We start from the raw sequence: 21,274 nt of genomic DNA, 5'->3' as shown, positions 1-21,274 counted from the left end.
TAAGATTTTTTTAAGTTACTGATACAACAATTGCCAGCATATGCATCTTTTTATATCCAATATTGTGATATCTATTATTATTGCCTTGATACCTTTTGGAAGGAAGTTTGACGTAAGTAAAGTCAGGTTTTGATTTGTTAGGTCTATTGAAAGTTTGCTAAATAGAATGTTAAACACAGACCATGTATTCACAAAAATATCAGATATTTACTTTTCTTTCTTAATTTTAATGAAGTTTACACTGCTCAATTTGAACAACAATCCAAAATCTTGGACATTCCAACTTCATTTCTCTAAAGACAGGGTTTTTCAGAAAGGACAGAGTTATAACTCCCCATTTCTTGAAAGTACTATAGGTGGGGGCCTCACTTGTTTTTTTGAAAACAGAGGCCAGGATCAGACTCTGAGACCAGGGATATCATGCACAGCCTGAAAACAAGGTATACGGAGCAGCAAACAAGTACAAGTTACGCATTATATAAAATTATCGAAGATGAAGTGGGGGGAAAAAAAAGATGAAGGGAAAGAATTACACCTAAACAGGCTCATCAATACAATCTGAAATGAAGAACATGGTATTTAATTCTATTAACTTAACCAAACTATGTTAAACCCATTATGGAGTAACTGTTGGAGCTGGGAATTTACATGTGTATTTTCTTGCTCATACAGTGTCTAACAGTAAACTACAGTTTTATCAAACATCTCTTCATTTATCATACTTCGTTAGATTTCAGTTCATTTCTCTTTCTCTCTTAGTCTGTTCATTGATGAAGACCAACATATTTAACTAGATGTTTAAAATTTGAGTTGTGGTTCTAAAATTATAACTCTCCATAAGACAAATGGTACTGTTTCTTTCCCCTGAGTAGAATCAAGCCACTTGGTAGAAGAAATGTTTGAGATTTAGAGCTCTGAATACCAGTGACAAGGTGTAGGTAGAGATTTAAGAATGAAGACTGCAATGGTTCTTGGATCCTATGTCTTTCTTTTCTATTGATAAAAGGCTATGAAAAATTATATGATTTTTCTATTATTAAAACCAGTATCCATACCTAATCTCCTTCCCCAGCTATTCCTTTTTCTCATTTATCCCCCACCACACCAGTTGCCTTAGGCAAGTGGAAGATGTATCTTCCATATGCATTGAAATCCTATGGAAATGATGTCTGCCATATACATTCTTTGTCATCTACAGAAAGGGATCCTATTATCCACTGGCCACGAAATTACTCATATGTCTAACTCTCATGGCGTGGCCTTACTAACACATCCTGCCTTTGAAGAAAGAGAAATGCAGCTGAACTGTAGCAACTCTAATGACATGTGAAAAATGTCTCCCTTCCAAAGTCTTAATTCCCTTCACTTTTACACCAATGTAAATTTAAAGTAGGTGATCCTGCCCCTCTACTCTGCTTGTGTGAGACCTCAATTGGAGTAATTTGTACAGTTCTGGTGTTCCCAACATAAAAAGGACATGGAACTGTTAGAACAAGTCCAGAGGAGGCCATGAGGATGATCAGGGGACTGGAGCACCTCCTGTATGAAGACAGGCTGAGAAAGTTGGGGCTGTTCAGCTTGGAGAAGAGAAGGCTGCGTGGAGACCTCATAGTAGCCTTCCAGTATCTGAACGGGGCCTACAGGGATGCTGGGGAGGGACTCTTCATTAGGGACTGTAGTGATAGAACAAGGGGCAACAGGTTAAAACTTAAACAGGGGAAGTTAGGATTAGATATAAGGAAGAAGTTCTTTACTGTTAGGGTGGTGAGGCACTGGAATGGGTTGCCCAGGGAGGTTGTGAATGCTCCATCCCTGGCAGTGTTCAAGGTGGGGGTGGACAGAGCCTTGGGTGACATTGTTTAGTGTGAATTGTCCCTGCCCATGACAGCGGAGTTAGAACTTCATAATTTTAAGGTCCTTTCCAATCCTAACTATTCTATTATTCAATAATTCCAGATCTCTATGGAATTATAAAAACACACTTTGAGTAGATGCCATACAGTTAAGGAGTAAATTCAAATCTTAGAGTTTTTTTCAGATTAAGGACATTTTTGACATGTTGCAGAGTCAGTATTATCTGCATTTGCTGTTCACTTGGTCTGTAGCAGACAGTAATATAATGTTCACATGCCAGGTTATCATTTCCACGCCCATCACAAACATCTCCTTTCTTCAAAATCCAAAGAGGTACCTAAGGTGAATGTTACAATTTAAATTATGCTCATAATTCTCTAGAAACAGAGCTAAAAAGTAGAAGATGAAACCTCAATAGGAAAAACATCTGTTTTACCTGTCTCATCCCAGAAAAGGAATTCAATCCACATGCCCAACATGCTTTACCTACAAAGGCACATTTTCGCTGAAGAGCTAAGTATGCTTTCTATAGGAGAATCATTTGTAAAAGCTATAGAAATGTAATAAAATACACACTTCCTCAGTAATGGAGAATGACTTCCTAAAATTCCAGTCCTTTCATCCTTCCAAACACAATCCTCAAACAGAGCAGATACTTTCTAGAGAAAACAATGTTGTAATTCCCATAAAAACTGAAAAACAATTTCATAATTTTGAAATTCAGAAGGATGTTGAAGTGCATTATTAAGGCATCATTAGATGATTTTGCAATTAAGGATTCTTTGGCCCATCATGAATCTGACCAGCACATAGAATTAGTCATATTTGCCATGAGGAGAACGTACCAATGGGAACTACACAGGTTATTTAGGCTACCAAAATAAAAAAAAATACGCCATCTGTGTTCTCATGGTGCCTGTTGTAGTACCATGTTCTGTGCATTGTTACAACCAGTCAGTAATTTAGAATATGTCAATAATTCAACATTGTCAACTGCTTATTGAATTTGTCATCATTAAACACTTAAATACTTCAGCAATACTTGCTAGCCCTACTTGCATAAAGTGCTTCTGGTTTTATGAATGCAGCTTTTGGTGTGTTTTGTGTTTAGACATAATGAGTAATTTCTAAGCAAAGGGGTTTCAACTACTTGGTAAAGCATTTCATGCTTGCAGCAAAGAATTTACATGGTGCTTACCATGTCACCTGCGTCCATGTGAATTTTGCTCTTTTACTGCATTTTGAAGATAATACTCTTTCAGAAAACTGAAAGTTTGCTGTCAGTAACCATGGTTTATACCTAAACCACAATTTGATTTACCTTAAAAGCAAAAGGTCCAAGAAGCCAAGTATAACCACAGCAAAAAATAAGGTTTCAGAGGTATATACTAAAGGACTTACTGTGATGATTAGCCCTTTTTCCTGGAAATATTTAACCAATGGGACAGCATTCTGCTTGAAGTTCATTAGTCGTCTCTGAGTGGCTTTCAGGTTATCATCAGGCCTTCCTTGCTGTTCAGCACGCTTCAGTAACCTCTCTTTCAGCCTTTGACTGGAGCATGCCAGGAACACCACCAAATCTGGGGTACAGATCTGTAGAAAGAGCAATTCAATATATCTGTGATTAAGCTGACTACACAGCACTGCAAGACTCAGCAATTCCATTATTAGGTGAGGCTCAGGTATGCTTTTCAGACTATTCTAAATAAATAGTTGACAGTTATTCTATCCTTTCATGGGATGAATGAATTATGACAGTTAATTTTACTACCACATAACAGCTTTAAGGCACATATTCACATGAAAGTCTATGAAGGTAAGTTTCTGTGTTAGACTTCATGCAGTACGGACATTATCAAAAGTAGCTCTGTTAAATTAAGGTTGCTTCATTAGTAGTAGAAGAATAGTAGTAGAGACTTTGTGAATTTAGGGAGCATACAGTAATAAAGAAATCCAAATTATGACACAGATTCTGAAAGAGAATGCTACAGATTTCAATGCCTTTTAGGTCAAGGAACACCATCTCATGAAAGGGAATGGCTGATGCAACTCGCAGCAGACTGAGCAGACAGACATCTCAAGTCCCAGTGTGGACATCCAGAGTGGATTGAAGCTTCCTAACATACAGTACACAGGGACTCAGAAACTATAACTGCAAATCAGGGATCTAGTAAAGTGAAGGACAAAAGGAGTTTATACATCAGTAGTCTTACTGAGTATTTCCATTTTTATGGATCCTAGTAATAGTGAAGAAATATGGTACGAAATCGTTAGGCGACCCAAGCTGTAGCTGGCAATCTCTTCACTTTGAATGCTCACTTTCAAACACCTTCAGGACTAGCATTTACGATGTACTCAGGTCTGTGAAATCAGTCTGTAAAGTGCAGGACTTAAGCTTTTGCATATCACATAACTTCACATACAACACCAAACCTTACAGATGGTACTTAGAATAAATTGTTCATGAAAGTATTAGCTTTAACAGAAAAAGAGGAAGGAGACAAAAGTCTCTTTCTGCTTCAAACATGGGCAGATCTGTCTGTTTAACACAAACAGGAGAGTGCAGCTTTCCACAGTCAGTCTCAGTTCTTTAAAGAAACTGTGTCTGAATAAGTGCAGCCCCACAGCAAGGGAAGGATATGAACACCACCATCAGGTGTGCAGATTCTCATTTGCTTCTTCCCAGAAATGGCACTGGCCTCACAGGTCAGTTCCTTTTGAAAAAAAATTGGAAAGCATGCACAGTGCATTGTAAAACGGGGATAATAATAAGGTAGAACACAGTAATTATTGTGGAAAATCAATTAATTGTTTTTAATTATTTTCTATTGCTTTTTAAAATGGAAAGTTCTCTACAGCAGGTGAGCACTGCTGTTCTTAATTTTTTTACTAGTTACAGCAGCAATACAAAGGACAGTATCAGAATCCCAGGAACTAAAACTATTTTTTTCTAACACTCTAGCTTTGCTAATTTGAAATGTATTTTACTCACAGAAATAAAATGTCATGAAAACAATGGTTTAAAATTCTCAGTTCAAGAAGCCTAGTTTCAAATGAAGTATTGTCTAGAAGGTTTTCCCTTGAAGTGGAAAAATAGGTAATTCAAACATATTTGAGGTAGGAAGACAAAGCAGATTTTGATTATGTGATATCTCTATGAATTAAACCTGAAGAATATTCATTTTTATCATAAGAAAGTAGCTGAAAACCATTTAATAAACACAAGCCTCTGCTTCATTTTAGATGCCCGAAAGGGCAACATCTCTTCTATACCCATAGGTAGTCAGACCTAACAGCACTTAATATATTTCTTTTACATGCATTTACAACCTGCAGCATAAACGCTTATAATGTTATTGATAATTCACTCCTGTTTTCAGGAACCACGCTACTTCCACTTACCTCAACTTCACGTGTCTGCAAGATAAGCTTAGAAATACCTTTAAGTTGGAAAGAAACAGTCTAGTGTGAACATATGGACATCTGGGATTACATCCTGAGGAACATCTAGTTCTCCTGTGTAAATATAAGTAAAAAATTGCCTTTTTCTAACAAAGGGCTTTTTATGACTCATTTTAAAAAAACCCAACAAACCCAAACCTATTTTTTAAACTCAGAACTAACTCTTGTGGAATTTTTATGGCTAGGGAATAAGTTTTATTCTGAGACTCAGCTTGTTGAAGAGGTGTACAGAACCAGCACAGATTCCATCACTAATTTTCCATAGCATACTCTTTTTCATGTCCAGAAATGCACGTGAGGAAGGACTTTGGGGTTCAGGGAAAGAAATTTGACTAGTTACTAACTGGAACTCAGCAGAAGGCAGAATCTTTGCCTATGGGAACACACAGGTTATTTACAACCTTCTGAATTTTAAATGGGACATAGAACGTATGGCATCAACTCAGAATAAAATGGGTGGGTACATCCTCTCATTTTTTAGACTAGTATATATAAGTAAGTAAATACTACTCTCTTTGGTCTGAATATCCTTCTTAAACTGGAACTAGGAGTAAATTGAGAGTAATCCCATGCAAGTTGGTGGTGCTATTGACGTAAAACAGTAAGTGGAAAGATGTTTTCTCTAGGGATATTTTCTGTATCTCCTCTTGTTAGTGAGAGTAGTGTGGTTGTTTGCTAGAAATTAGATGACTACATTCTCTCTCATTATTCCTCATTAGGCACTAGACAAAAATGCTGTGTTTCTTAATTCCTGGTGTGTTCTACTAGATACTCCTGAGAAAACTCATCTGACAGCTCATGAACAACTGTCATTAATTTAACAGTGCACTTTATTCTAATTGATAAAGGTTACTAGCAAGATAGCTTATGTCCATTGTATGGATGCTCTCCCTTGTAATTACTGAATTGCTTTTTATAGTTCCATCTCTGCTAGGTTACTAGACTGTTTGCATAGTTTTTTTCTTGGTTTAGAAAAGTAAAATAAAGAATTATGTTGTCAAAGAATGAATCCTGCTCATAGATTTTTTTTTCTCAAGTAGCTGCTTTTGAACCATATTCACACTGCCTAAGAAATAAGCTTCCAGAAGATTGCCCAGGCTACATAATTAGGCCCCCTAATAATTGATTAAGAGCAGCAGGTGTCTTTAGGGAGAACAGATTTTCATCTGTGTAGTGCAGCTAGTCAATAGGAATCCCTGTCTGCAAATGTTAAAGCTAAAAAGAAAGGCCTAAGCAGACCTCTGGTTCAAAACTGCACAGCAGGCACCTCCATCTGCTCTTCTGAGGATTAAGAACTGAAAAGTGTTGAGCTCTCCTTTGGCTAGTTTGGCTAGCAGTCCTTGTCAGAAAAATAGGAAACCTGAGGTCTAGGATCTCATACCCATCAGAAAATTGAAGCAGGAGAATGTACTACCTTCCAGGGGAGAATACAGACAGTATGACAATTCCACAGGCTTCCTGCTCAAGTTTGGCTTTAAGAAAGCAATGTAAAACTCACAGAGCCAAGGAGAATGAATGAAAGCAACCAGAGCAGTGCAGATAGCTGATATGCTAGCCCTCCAACTCATACAGATGACTGGGTACGTAGATCTGGTAGGAGACTGTACCTGAGGCTATCAGCCTGGAACAATTAAGTGGAGATTTGGGAGAAGGGAGATAGAAATTGAGGAGGGAATGAAATGAAGAAGACACACAGACCATGATGGGAGAAAAAAAAAACCTTTACCAGAACAAAAACCTATTGCATAGAAGAGATCCTTAAGAAGATTCACAGAAAGGCTGCATTCATTTTTCTAGCTGTTCTGGAGCCCACACTCCTGGCCAGTGACAGGGCAGGTTTCCTACAAGAAGCTCTTTGCAGAGCATGAGCTTGGCAGACAGTCATAGGTTAGCTGCCTACATACAGGTCAAACACCTACATCAAACTTTGAGGGGACAGCTGACGTCACTTCTGTTTTGAGGTTCAAGTATTGGACTTGGAGGAATAATACTACTGTCCTTAACCTGTGAGACTGTGAAAGTACAAGTCAGTTTTTCCCAGCATCCTATATATTGACATCTACGTAGTTCTACTTTAGCACAATTACTTTCCATAATAATTTTCATGAGGAATACATTGGTGAGTTAAAAAAAGGTAACTTATATCACAGCCATGATTAACTAGTTCTTCTTTGTAGGTGTAGTGTATTTATGAATATAAATGTCTTCAGGACATTTTAAACTAAGAATCAGTAAAATCTACTGCCTCTTCATTATTTAAATTAAGATTTACCTCTTCAAATATAGTCTTGTCACCCGGGCCATTTAACACAAAAATATTTTTAAGATAATTTCTACAAAAGCTGTCCTTTATCAAGGAATGTAATTATACTCATTAATGAATATTTAATTCTAGTACCTTTTCCACATTTCATATCACTATTAACAAAACTTACAACTAATACATTTTAAGCAAATTTCATCTGTATTTATTGAAAGTAAATGTTAATATTGGTGAAGGAAATGCTGCAATCAGAAGTTATGTATGAATGACTGGAAGTGGGAAAAAACCCTCCAAACTAAAGCAGTAATTGAAATTAACTGGAAAATACTGAAGTGAGAAATTATTTCTACTGGGAAGGGTAAGAACACTGCCCTGTGAGAGATTACATACAAAGTCAAACTACAGTTTCTTCTTCACAAGTCATTTGAGTTCAATACACCACTCAGAGGCATTTCATTACAGTGCTTCTGGAGAGGAAGATGCTTAGCATGCTTGAGCATGCTGGTACTGTAGCTGACTTGCTGAATTTCAAGCTGACAGGTTAATGGTAAATAAACCATTTTCTCCTTGGCACTTTTGAATGTGTGTTTGGAATCTAAACACCTTTGTACTATTTGCACTCAACAGAGATCATGGATACATTAGTAATTCATGGTTTAGGATAGCTTTATGTCTATGCTCAAACTGAAAGGCTAAATAAATCAGCATTAAATCTGCGCTGCTACACAGAAAGATTTCAAAATTACCACAACCCAGAAATTATCATATATTTAAAACAAATATATAAACTGGAAGTTCTCTTTGCTTTTATGACATTAAAATTCATGTTTTCACTCTTATTCCACAATCATCACTGCCTGGAACTTTGTTTTAAAGTGAGAGCTGAGATTCTTATACTTAAATGACTTTGGGGCTTTATTAAAAAGACCCCTATTAAAGTGTTAGTGGTATTGATTACTTTCTGAAATTAAGAAATGAGGGTGAGGGGTTGGCAACAATCCAAGACTTCCAGTGAGAGAAATTATATGTCAAATATTCAGTTTTCAAAGAGAAAAATACAGCTCAAATAAGAAGCTCAAAGAAAACTCAAACTCACAGGAAACTGCAATGCTCACAGCTTTGAGTTCTCACAGGCTGCAATGAGTCTGCAATGAGGAACAGACCATTAAGAAAGGAAGCTGGTGTGACTGACCAGAATAGCAGTTGTTGCTGCTGGTTGGCAAGCACTGCTGAAAATCTGAAAGCATCACTGATACCATCTTAACGACTTCTTGCCTTCTCAAGAGATATAGATATAGAAACAGTGATATTAATAACACTAAGAGGGGAAAAAAAGAATCAATTCAAATGTAAAATTCCTCAGATGTGTAAAGTGCTTTTTAATCTACTTACCACATTGACGTTATTGCTTGGAAGCAGTGTTTATTACTTCTGGTTTCTAGATATGAGCAGAAAAAGAAATACTGGGAGTGCTGCAAATGATACTTTGCTTTATCTTAGGCACTTCAGTCATTGAAATGCAATGTGCTTTAATACAATTCTGCCTAGCAACACATTGAGAACTTAGTGTCCGCACAAGGGTTTGGCAACATAATAAGGAAGAAATAGTCATCTTTTAGCTATACCTATGTTTGGGAATGTTAGCATAAGTTGGTTTGCTTTGACTCGTTTACTAAAAATAACATTTTTTTTTCACAGAGAAAAGTTCAGCTTCTGGATTAGTCAAAGGGATAAAAATGTGCTGGTAGTACCAAGAGCAATTATAAGTGAAGTTCGCAATAATTCATTGTTATTTTGTTTTTCTATACTAGAACATTATGCAGGACAGGTACTGTAACTACAGTTCAAACATACAGGTATCCATTTGATTTTTTCACAAAATGAAGAAATCCTGAAAGCTTAACTTAAATAGTGTCAAGTGTCAGTAACAGCTATGTGAGGCATGAAACTGAAAGAATTAATTTAGCATAAATAATTTGTTACATTAAAGATGTCTGTAAATACAGCACAGGTAGATTTTACATGTGCTTGCAAGAGAAAGCAGTCACCTTAGCTGGCCTTTTCCTCTACTAATATGATGAACTATTTCCAATATAAATTAGTTTATCTTTACAATAACTCACCATAGTTCTTATTGGTGAAAGCCATGTAACAATAGACATAAAAAGGTTCAGTAAACGGCATTCAGAAGGCAGCTATAGCGTTACTGTTTGGGAGCAAGACAGATTTTATTCCCTTTGTGCCTTGACTGTCTGCTGGTCATGACTTGCTTTCCACAATATGCACTGGTGGAGAAATGGGAGATGATCTGATGTGGCTCAGACCAAAAACTGTACAAGCTCTCTCCTGGTTCTCCTTTCATTGACCACTGTGGCTACCCAATACCTACTCCAAGTTTTGACTTCCTGGCCCTTTATTTGAAATTTGGTTCAGATACTTTCTTGATTCCACTGTATTATAACTCACAAAAAGGAACATATGGGTAATAAAACAATAGAGACTTAGACTTATGATCCATGAAGACCCGAAATGCTCTCTTGAGCTATAATGATGTCAGGTTTGTGTAGCCTGTTTTGTTTACAGACTTCCTATTTCACTCACATTTGTTCAGATTACTGTCTGAATATAGAATCATAGAATAGTTAGGGTTGGAAAGGACCTTAAGATCATCAAGTTCCAATCCCCCTGCTATGGGCAGGGACACTTCACACTAAAGCATACCACGCAAGGCTTCGTCCAACCTGGCCTTGAACATTGCCAGGGATGGAGAATTCACAACCTCCCTGGGCAACCCATTCCAGTACCTCACCACCCTTACAGTAAAGAACTTCCTCCTTATATCAAATCTAAACTTCCCCTGTTTAAGTTTTAACCCGTCACCCCTTGTCCTATCACTACAGCCCCTAATCAATAGTCCCTCCCCAGCATCCCTGTAGGCCCCCTTCAGATACTGGAAGGCTGCTATGAGGTCTCCACGCAGCCTTCTCTTCTCCAGGCTGAACAGCCCCAACTTTCTCAGCCTGTCTTCATACGGGAGGTGTTCCAGTCCCCTGATCATCCTCGTGGCCTCCTCTGGACTTGTTCTAACAGTTCCATGTTCTTTTTATGTTGAGGACACCAGAACTGCACACAGTACTCCAGGTGAGGTCTCACGAGGGCAGAGTAGAGGGGCAGGATCACCTCCTTTGCCCGGCTGGTCACACTTCTTTTGATGCAGCCCAGGATACGATTGGCTTTCTGGGCTGCAAGCGCACACTGAAGCTGGCTCATGTTCATTTTCTCATATTACTCATCTCTATTTCCATTCAGTTCAATAACTTGTCCTCCATATTCTGCTCCACAGTTCATTATTGGGATTACTATATGTATTTTTGGAGTTTGTTTCTGTTTGTGTAAACAATGGCAAAGAAGAAAGGCTATACAGTGGAAAATGCTGCTTTTAAACTGCATGCTTCTTTGCTTATTTCAAGCTTCCATGATGTGCTGGTTTTGGCTGGGAATTTATTTTCTTAGCTAGCATGGGCTCTGTTTTGGATTTGTGCTGAAAACAGTGTTGATAATACAGAGATGTTTTTGTTATTGCCAAGCAGTGCTTGTACAGTCAAGGCCTTTTCTGCTTCTCACACCGCCCCACCAGTGAGTAGGTTGGAGTTGCACAAGAAGTTGAGAGGGGACACAGCTGGGACAGCTGACCCCAATTGACCCAAGGGATACCTACCATATAACATCATGCTCAGCATATAAAGCTGTGGGAAGAAGAAGGAAGGGGGGGGATGTTCAAAGTTATGACATTTTGTCTTCCCAAGTAATCGTTATGTGTGATGGAGCCCTGTTTTCCTGGAGATCACTGAACACCTGTCTGCCAATGGGAAGTGGTGAACGAATGCCTTGTTTTGTTTTGCTTGTGCATGCAGCTTTTGCTTTAAGCTGTCTTTATCTCAGCCCACAAGTTTTTCACTTTTACCCTTCTGATTCTCTCCCCCATCCCACAGCGGGGGAGTGAGCAAGAGGCTGTGTGGTGCTTAGTGGTGCTTAGTTGCCTACTGGGGTTAAACCACAATACATGGGGTTACAGATGAATATGCATTCCATCATACTCAAATAATGAAGGATAAGCTAACAGTCACCCTTGTCTCTGCTGCTCATTCCTTCCACTGCCATCTACTTTATATGCTGTATGGCTGAAAGAACTGAGAAAGGCAGCATATTCTATTTACTCTTGTACAAACTTACCATCATTATTTTAATTCACATCATAAAATCCAAATGTGTTCTAGCTGCTTTATGGAACAAATAATAAAGTCTCTGTTCAAAAGCACACAATTTCATTTTAGAATGCTTGAAATCAAAACAATTAACAGCTATGAAGGGATCATGAGTGATGAAAACAAGTTAAATAAATAGTAACTCCTCCCTCATGCATCTTTTGACAGTTCCCCTAAAGGTAACCTTTAAAATGGCTTGTGTCGTACAACTTTTTCTGCTGTTTTAAGGTACACAAGCATGCAATGATCTTAAAGGGACTATCTGTAAGAGTATTCACCCATGACAAAATTATTACTAGCAATAAGAATTAGTTTTTACTCAGAATTTTTTATCAACAGATCTCTGTTCTACACAGGGTATCTTTGTAAAAATAAGAAATACAAATTACAGAGTAATGTGATTTGACTATTTGCATTTTGTGGGATTTCACCATTTTCTTCAGAGGGATATTAATTCCATTGCTTACTAGGTCTTCTAATTATAAAGTTATATTAGTTAAGCAAAACTGAAATTAAAACTAATTATTTCTCATCTTGCCGTGGAAAACACCCACAGCATTTTTAATTGCAGACCTACACAAATCATCACAACAGTTAATTACTGAATTCTCCACAACTCAATTGTGTTTCCCATTGAGGGATCTCTGAGGGCCTTAAAAGTGTTAGCATGCTTAATGTAAACAACCTGATGTGCTATAGATTACTGTCAGCCTCTTCCCATGAAGGAAAATGGATACCACATCTGCTGATAGTCCCCTTTCCTTATCACAAGGCCTTCCTACTTATGGGTGTAGCATTATGGCTTATTAAAAGAATTTTTAAAGAAAAACAAGCATATTTTCTTTCTTTAAAATATAAATCCAAGATAAATACTGTATATATCCCACTGGATTAAATAGATGGTTTATGTTGACATATCTACATCCTTTGGACATTCATTTCCACAGCTTTACATATGCTTGTGTGAGAGGTCAGCTGCGAAAAAAGGTGAAAAGGGGGAGCTTAAATAGACTAAATTTTCTTTCCTGTGCTTGTATAAAAGCTTTATGATTCTTTATTTCCTTTCCCATATTTATTTTAGTACAGATAAGGCTGAAAGGTGGTCTTATATAAAGTGCTTTGGGATTTTTTTTAGAGACACGGTCATCCATCTTTCAGGAAGAATCAGGCCTTAAGGAGTATGATGCAGCAAAACCCATTAGACTGAAATCAAATGGACTCTGAAAATATGGTCGGGTCTAAAATGACTAAATCTGAAAAAAAAAAATCCCAAACCCAAACAAACCAATCTACAGCATCCCTGAAGCAATAGCACATACTAAGGTGGAGCGAAAGTTTAGGATTTCTGTCACCTGTCATTCTGTCAGTCTTTTTTCCATGTAGGTTTCTACAGTCAACAAGAGCTAACCAGGCTGGCAGAGGAGAATGTTTGACGTTAAATGAGGAAATACTATAAAAAATATTAGAAATGTACAAAGGGAAGGTTCAAACATATATGAAATATAGTACTCATCTCCCTCCTCTTCTACAGCACTGCCTGAGCTTTTTCTGTTACCTCCTGGACTCCATTTCTTGGTGGTATTACTAATGGACCCTGTGATGGGTGTGCAAATGTTTAACTGCTTTTCCTTTGTAGAAAGAGAATCTGACCCTAGGATAACTCAAAGCATTTAATTTAATTCCTGTCAGTTCTTCCTGTTTCACATCCCCCATTCTTTCATAAAATTTCATCACAAAATTATAGCACCAAGAAATGCACTTAAGTCACACTATCACATAATATACTGGACAAACAAGTGACCATTAAGCCCAAATTTCTGATGTTTCACTTATAAAATAGTCAATCTTTTGTTGATTGTAAACAGATATAGTTGGCAACCATTGACTATTTTCTGTAATAACTATTTTGTCTGTTTCCTTTAATTTCCTCTATTTAGTCTTCTATATTTTGCCCAGAATAACACCTTATAAAAGCACACTAATGAAATGCCTCATTGGCTGCTTTGTTTTGTTATTTCTGTCTTGGCAATGCCACTACGAACTCAAAGAACAGAAATGGTGGTACACCAGAATTTGTGACTCTCTGCATGACGCACTCTAAAAATTCATCACTGAAACCGCAGCCTTTACTTGTGACCAGTGTTTGATCAGAAAATGACATAAGCTGTTTGTTTTTACACTGAATTTAAGTATTTTTAGATTAGTTTAAAATACACGCATGAAAACAACATGTGAGTAGAACTTGGGAATACAGTTTTAGCTGACTAAACTTTAGAATTGTAGTTTAGAGTTACCAAAATGATCTGAATTTCTAAGAAAAGAGCATCATTTCTAGTTTACAAAAATCTGCAGAACGTGGGCAGTTTTAACCCTTTATTCCAGTCTTTACAATGCACTATAATAAACTTGCGATTAAAAGCGTTGTGAAGATATATATTGATTTAAGTATGTTTCTCTCAATGTAGATTAAATTGACAAATAGATATGGAAATATTCCCTTTCTAAATCACTAAGATACAAAAAATAGGAACTGTTAGACTTGATGTTATTTTTTTCTTCATCTTGAGACGAGATTTTCATAGCTGAGACAAGAGGCTTGGATTATTAGTTTTCACCTTGCCTTTTTACAAAATATTCTGCCTTTAGCCAGGACACAATATAACATAAAGCAAAAGAATAACATTTTGTCAACCTATAATTATGAGCTTGCAAGGATTTAAAGAGCAATGCTCAGTTAGAAATAACATCTAGCCTTTCTTGGAATCTGGCTGTGACTGATGACTTCAAGAAGCTTTAGTGTTGTAAAGTTACGTAAGTTATTTTAAGTATAAAAACAATCTCTTACTTGGTCCTCAAAGGAGATTGCCTGGGCAACATCTCTTGGAAATCCATCGATGACTATACCCTCTTCATCAGGGATCTGCATTAATCTCTGCTTTATCTCAGTTATGGTTGTTTCCTTACACAGAGAAAAGAAGTTATTTATTTCATATTGTAAAGGAGGTTTTCTTGATGGTGCACATTAATACAGCATGTATAAATCTTTGAAAAGTAAACATTAACACAGGATACACTGTACCTGAGGGGCCAGTTCTCCAGTAGTAATTATTTTGGCAATTAGACTCCATTTTCTATTGCTGCTTGTGCTGTGTATCTTCTTCCTTAACAATTCACCAACTGATATGTAGTTAAATCCGTAACGTTCTGCTATTTTCAAACTCTGTGTTCCTTTACCACTTCCCGGGCCACCTATTGTTAATTATGAACAAAACATTAGATAGCCTTTCATCTGAAGTACCCAATCACACGTGAAATCTTTCCAACCGTTATCAGAGCAAATTTCACAGTTGCATGACTTGTTACCAGTCATAGAAATGGGTGTCATCCACCTGATTGCAAAGATAAGAGTTTGCAAAATGAAGTAAAAAAAGGAATATAAATCTACTTGTGAATTAAACCCAAACACACTCTTTTAGACCTGACCTCATTCTAAAGCTGCTCCTGGAAAGGAATTTTTCTTGATTTGTAGTAGAGGAAGAGACAATGAACTGGTCCCTTCTTGACCTCTGTGAATCCAAAGAGAACCAGATAGTCTGAAGTGTATTCATGTCAGTAAGAATCATACTTGATTAAATGAGACAATTAAATCAATGGACTAGTCAAGAAATGGAACTAATAAAATCTGCTCCTAAATATGCTTGCATGAGTTTCTGAGGTTTTCTAATTTTAAAATACAGAAAAATATTAAATAATCAGCTGAGATGTTTCCATAGTGATTTCGTACAAAGACTTTTATTGAACTACGCATACTTCTGGTATTGATGCTTGAAGCATCTGACAGAGAAGCAATCTGTTAGGTTCAGCTTGCTGGACAACTTGAATAAAGAGACCCTTCAGTATAACACAGGAAGAGCAGATATTGAAACCACAGAAAACAGATACATTATATAGTGAGAAATGTTGAAGCAAAGGTCAGCTGGACAGCATAATCAAGAATGCATGTAAAAACAAATCAGACACTATGTCTGAACTAAAAGGGCACGCTATGATGTGAGGAACAGAGAAACTGTAATGCAGGATGTAAAATCAGGAGACTGTTTTGATTAAAGGAAATGCTTATATATAGACAAGCATGTTACTGAACAGTGTAACAAAGCAAAACCAAGCAAATGTTTTTATATTAATTCCCAACACTAGTAGCTGTATTATGGAGAACTGTGTGTAAGAACATTGAATTTTATTTCAAGTACCAAAGACTTAAAATTTATTAAAAATACCCATTTTCTATTAACTTTAAAAAATACAACAATGTAATGAAAGTAAATATGAATCCAATGAGCTGAGCTTCTTGTTAGTAATCACATTGTTTCTTTTATTATCTATTATTCCCATAAATAGCTTTTAGGCATAGTATAGATTTGACTGCAGGACAAGCTTTGCAGTATTTCTTCATAATACAGTTGTGACACTCTGTGTAATCAGATTCAAACCCATGCCCAAATATTACATGTCAGAGAGCTTTCAGCATTACCAGTAGTCACTAGGAACTATTCTGTATCCCGTTGCTGTGATGGTAACTCTCTATCTGGTCTTTGTAACTCAGATTGGGACCCACTTAAAGAGAACGTGCAGGGAAAACTGTGTGTTCTTAAGGTGTTCCTATACCCTGCTCACACTTTACTTCTACCCTTGAGAAAAAAAAGGCTTTAGCATTACCCAATTAGTTTAAATAATGCTTAAATCAAGCCAGGTTAAGATAAATGCAAATATAAGCATTTATTTGGAACGACCAGCTACCAATACAGCTACAGGTGTTCTTAAAACACACAAGCAAAGAAATGAAAGAAAAACTGTATCTTATCTCTGTACAGTAAAATTACAACTGAAAAATATTTTCTCCTCATTCACTTCACTTGCTGTTTCTCTTCTTTCAGCAGATTATGTCACGTTTTATAGCTAATCTTGCATTTCAATTCTTCCAGGTGATTTAGATGGGCTTAGTTTTTCCAGTTTGAACTCTTTCTTTCATAGACTGTTTAGTTTTCTTCGTTAGACTAAAGGATGTTTCCTTTTTGCAGATATGCAAGCATCTGATATACCAGGAATAATTTCCTCCACTTAAGTGGCCACAAAGCAATTCTGCTTCAGCTCTCCCCGCTCCCTCTAATGGCACGCTCAGCCTTCTCCATGATAAATGCATTTCACCAAACCTCACATTGTGTTTCATCCCTGTATGACAAACGTTCAAACAAGATAATTCCATGTAGTTTACAGTTTATAATAGGTTTTCAATAATCTGGAATGATAGCAGGTTTGGAGTAAATGATTCCCAATGTCATTTTTTCTCACATGGATGAAAACAACAGCACTAAACATGCAGCTAATTGATGATTGCTGCCATTTTTGTATGGAGCAAATTTTTCCAGGTGAGTGAATAGGATTATTACTCTTTACTGGAATTCACTCTGTTGTAAAGATTTCCAAAAGCAATCCTCTCTCTATACAAAGCCACATACAGAAATCTACTGAGCATAACACAAAAATAATGTATCTTACATATGTGTGTACACATATGTTTATACATACGGGTATTGTTTATTACCATAAATTTAAGCAGCATTATTTGCTGGCAATAGACCTAGCTACTGGAGAAAAGAGGCAGTTGGTAGCAACTGTGCTTCAGAGCAAAGGGTTTATAAAACATACTGGAGCCAATGCTGTGCATAATTCCTGCAGATACAGAGCTTCTAAGGAAGGAAATTCAGTTTACTTCCCCAAAGACTCATGACACGTTTGAAACAGACTGTGTTGCATCCCAGAAAATAAAGATGGAAAAGATATATAGGTAATGTAGAAAATTAGAAATAGAAAATTTGACAAGGAAAATAGTATCTGCATTCCAACAACAATACAAAAGATGTCAGAAAAAAACATTACTGTTACTTGAAAAAACGTCAGTCTCTGTAAAACCATCAAATAGCTGAAAAAAACTTTTTGAAACCAAGTAGACAGACTTCACACTTCTGTCAGGGAGAGCTTTGCTTTGCCATTAGAAGCAAAGAAAAAAGCGTAGTCTGGCACTTTGAATTTCAAGCAGAAAAAAACTAATAAAGTATTTGCTTTAATGTTCACAAACTTCTCACATATTTAGGTTTTCTAATCCAAAAATATCCCTCTATGGATAATCCCTAAGTGCAATTACCCATTTACAAGGTAAGGGGAAACATTCAGGTAATAAAATAAGAGGAAAGTAATAGGACAAAATTACTTCCCACAGCAAATCTCTGTAATTTATTGAACTATATATCCATTCCTGACTGTTCAATAAATCATACTGAAAAACTGTTTACAAAAAATCACTTTTGTTTTTCATTCTTTTAACTTAGTCTGAGATTATACATTATTCAAGAAGAATGTGATGATTTTACATATTTCTTTGAAGATGTCTAGACTAGCGAACATTTGCAGCATCTAAAATTATGTTTTCTAACTGGTTTCAAGTGATGATTTGTAGGCCCCAAAAGTTTTACTAAAGTACTTATTTTAGTCTAGGTCTGTAAATGGATTTAAACCAACTGGCCAGCCGCTGGCTGACAGTGCTAACTTTGATCTGTACTTTAAACTTTGATTGTAAAGGAAAATATAGTCTTTAATATTCACTAATATATTTTTATTAAATGCAGTTTAAAAACATAGAATCATAGAATAGTTAGGGTTGGAAAGGACCTCAAGATCATCCAGTTCCAACCCCCCTGCCATGGGCAGGGACCCCTCACACTAAATCACATCACCCAAGGCTTCATCCAACCTGGTCTTGAACACTGCCAGGGATGGAGCATTCACAACCTCCCTGGGCAACCCATTCCAGTGCCTCACCACCCTCACAGTAAAGAATTTCTTCCTCATATCCAATCTAAACCTCTGCTGTTTAAGTTTCAACCCATTACCCCTTGTCCTGTCACTACAGTCCCTAATCAACAGTCCCTCCCCAGCATCCCTGTAGGCCCCCTTCAGATACTGGAAGGCTGCTATGAGGTCTCCATGCAGCCTTCTCTTCTCCAGGCTGAACAGCCCCAACTTTCTCAGCCTCTCTTCATACAGGAGGTGGTCCAGTCCCCTGATCATCCTCGTGGCCCTCCTCTGAACTTGTTCTAACAGCTCCATGTCCTTTTTATGTTGAGGGTACCAGAACTGCACACAATACTCACTGAATCACTGAGATAATGTCACCAGGTAATTATTTTTTTAAGAACTTTGCATTCAGGCTGTATCAATTGTAAAAAAGTGTGTGTCAAAATCTGCTAGGAAACACATTTGTAAACACAATTTAGTTTTCTGGTGTTATAATGCCTTAAAAACTTAATTTCCCAGTGATTCAGATGTGTGCCATCCTGGCTGGTTCCATCTGGTTTTCCTAAAATCTAGTCACATACTCACTTTGCAGCTTTACAGCTTTATATTTCACCAGAAGACTTTTCTGCTAGCACAGACAAAAGCACCCAATCCTTCCCCCCACCTTTATAAGTGAGTCCTCTTTTGCCTTGGAGCTACCTGGTTCATTATAAGAATGATAAGATTTCACAAAGTAGAGTTGTAAAAACCGTTATGGAAGCATTTAAAAGATCTTGGGCTAATGCATTATTAAAGAAAAGTTCACCTAATGTGCAAAGCAGAAGACAGGTCTTTAACTTCATTTCTGTCCCCAACAATGAATGGGACCGGTACCATCTGAGCTAGTCAGTATGATTACTTATCACTAGTTAGACATAAAAACCTTGCGTAACTGAAGTTTTCACTGTCATCTTCTGCAGACTGAAAGATATGCAACACTTCTTTTTGTGTAGAATGTCTCTTGAAATAGTGCACTTTTTTCATTTTCTCCCTTCCATTCAGTATATTATTATTCTTTGAATAACTAGTGGAATCTGGGAGCAATTTTTCTTGCTACTGTGCAAAACTGGACAATAGCTGCTAAGCTAAATAGTATTGTGTTTCTAACAGATCACACTATAATAGAGAGACTCGAGAGAAACTCATTTGTAAAATAAATTTGAAATAGACTTTGTAGACTGTTTATACTGTTCCCTATATAAATGGGGGAAGAAAAGCTCTGTAAAATCCATAGTCTGTTCGCTGGCATTCAAAGATTTAAGTTCAAATACCCCCGCACTCAGATCCAGGGGTGAAAGCCAATCTCTCTTTATCTCACCTAGATCAAACCTTCATTCATCACTTTACTGCAACACACCTATATAGATTTCAATGCCTTAAGAGCCTTCTGTGGTCACTGAAAAGGAGCCAGTTTTTCTCCTTTATGAAAGGAAGGCTAGCTAATTAATTAAGATAGAAAGGCATGTGTTACTTCTCCATCTACTGCAAGGTTTATAGGTCAAAGGTGCATGGAGACGTTTGCATGTTGAGATTTGTAATTCTGAAACAAAAGTTTAACAAAATTGAAATACCTAAGCAATTCTTTTTGCATACCTGAAATACCTAAAAAACTGACTGCTTTTCTGTTTTTGGTATATTGCAATACTACATTTCTAAGAACTGCTGCATGCAGAGCCTAGTCTCTTTTACTATTCTACATACTATTCTCTGTTACGGAAGCAGTATCTCTCTTTGATATGTATAAGGCTTTACAGGCTAAAAATGTGATTCTCCACCACCTGACACCTCTGCTGTAAGTATTTAAATAGTCCAGAGAATCAGGGAATTAGGCCTGGTGATAAAATTTCAAAAGGCAACTATGCCTGACGACAAAGAAACTGATTCAGAAAGCTTAAATTTTGGAAAAAGAATAAAATGTTGATTTAGACTTATGCTGCAGCTATTTCTTAATAAAAACTGTATGCCTGTCTGAGGCTGGAAAATACCAGCTGCTTAGGAAGGACACTGAACAGCACACGAGAGGGAACTTGGGGAAAGAGCACAATTACCTAATGTTAACTCATCATTCACTGACCATGAAGTTAGCACAGGATTCATTCGCCAAACAGATGTAGGGGTTAATTTATCAATGCAATGGACTAGTGACCATGTATGCCCACTCCAGCTGGGCATGCATTAGTTCTCAAGGTTCTAAGTACAGAGGTCAACAGCTCCCTATCACCTTTTTGAGCTGGCTTATCCAGTATTTTTAAATACCCTTTTTTGTGAGCCAGTTTGAGTACAACTACAATTGTGGTTTAGTTCAGATCTGGATCACACTTTGGAGGAGCACTATGGTTCACATGGTAGAGCTGTCTTGAAATGCAAGGGCCAGGTTTGTTTTAGTTTAAATTTAACTGGCAGATGTGCTCCATAAACAAACCATGAGCTCTCCAGCTGCTGATAGGCAGTTTACAGAACATGACCACAGGTGCTCACTGTAACATCTAAAATGCTTACAGCAGGGATGTTATATCCTCAGCACTAACAGTTTCACTTC

At 37.1% G+C, this 21,274-nt stretch overlaps 1 protein-coding gene across 1 annotated transcript in view; it reads right to left on the bottom strand.

Annotated features, from left to right (window-relative positions):
• AK5 (adenylate kinase 5) overlaps positions 1-21,274 on the bottom strand; it is a 91,690-nt gene that overhangs the window by 67,005 nt on the left and 3,411 nt on the right. Inside the window, exons 4-6 of the mRNA XM_034063568.1 lie at positions 14,924-15,093; positions 14,690-14,803; positions 3,256-3,447 (exon numbers count right to left, since the gene is read on the bottom strand). Coding sequence (XP_033919459.1) covers positions 3,256-3,447; positions 14,690-14,803; positions 14,924-15,093 — 476 coding nt within the window. The remainder of the gene's footprint in view (positions 1-3,255; positions 3,448-14,689; positions 14,804-14,923; positions 15,094-21,274) is intronic.

The sequence above is a fragment of the Melopsittacus undulatus genome, chromosome 6 (assembly GCF_012275295.1).
Source record: "Melopsittacus undulatus isolate bMelUnd1 chromosome 6, bMelUnd1.mat.Z, whole genome shotgun sequence".
In the NCBI taxonomy this organism is placed as follows: Eukaryota; Metazoa; Chordata; class Aves; order Psittaciformes; family Psittaculidae; genus Melopsittacus; species Melopsittacus undulatus.
The sequence above is the reverse complement of the archived record's forward strand: the minus strand, read 5'-3'. Positions and strand labels throughout refer to the sequence as shown.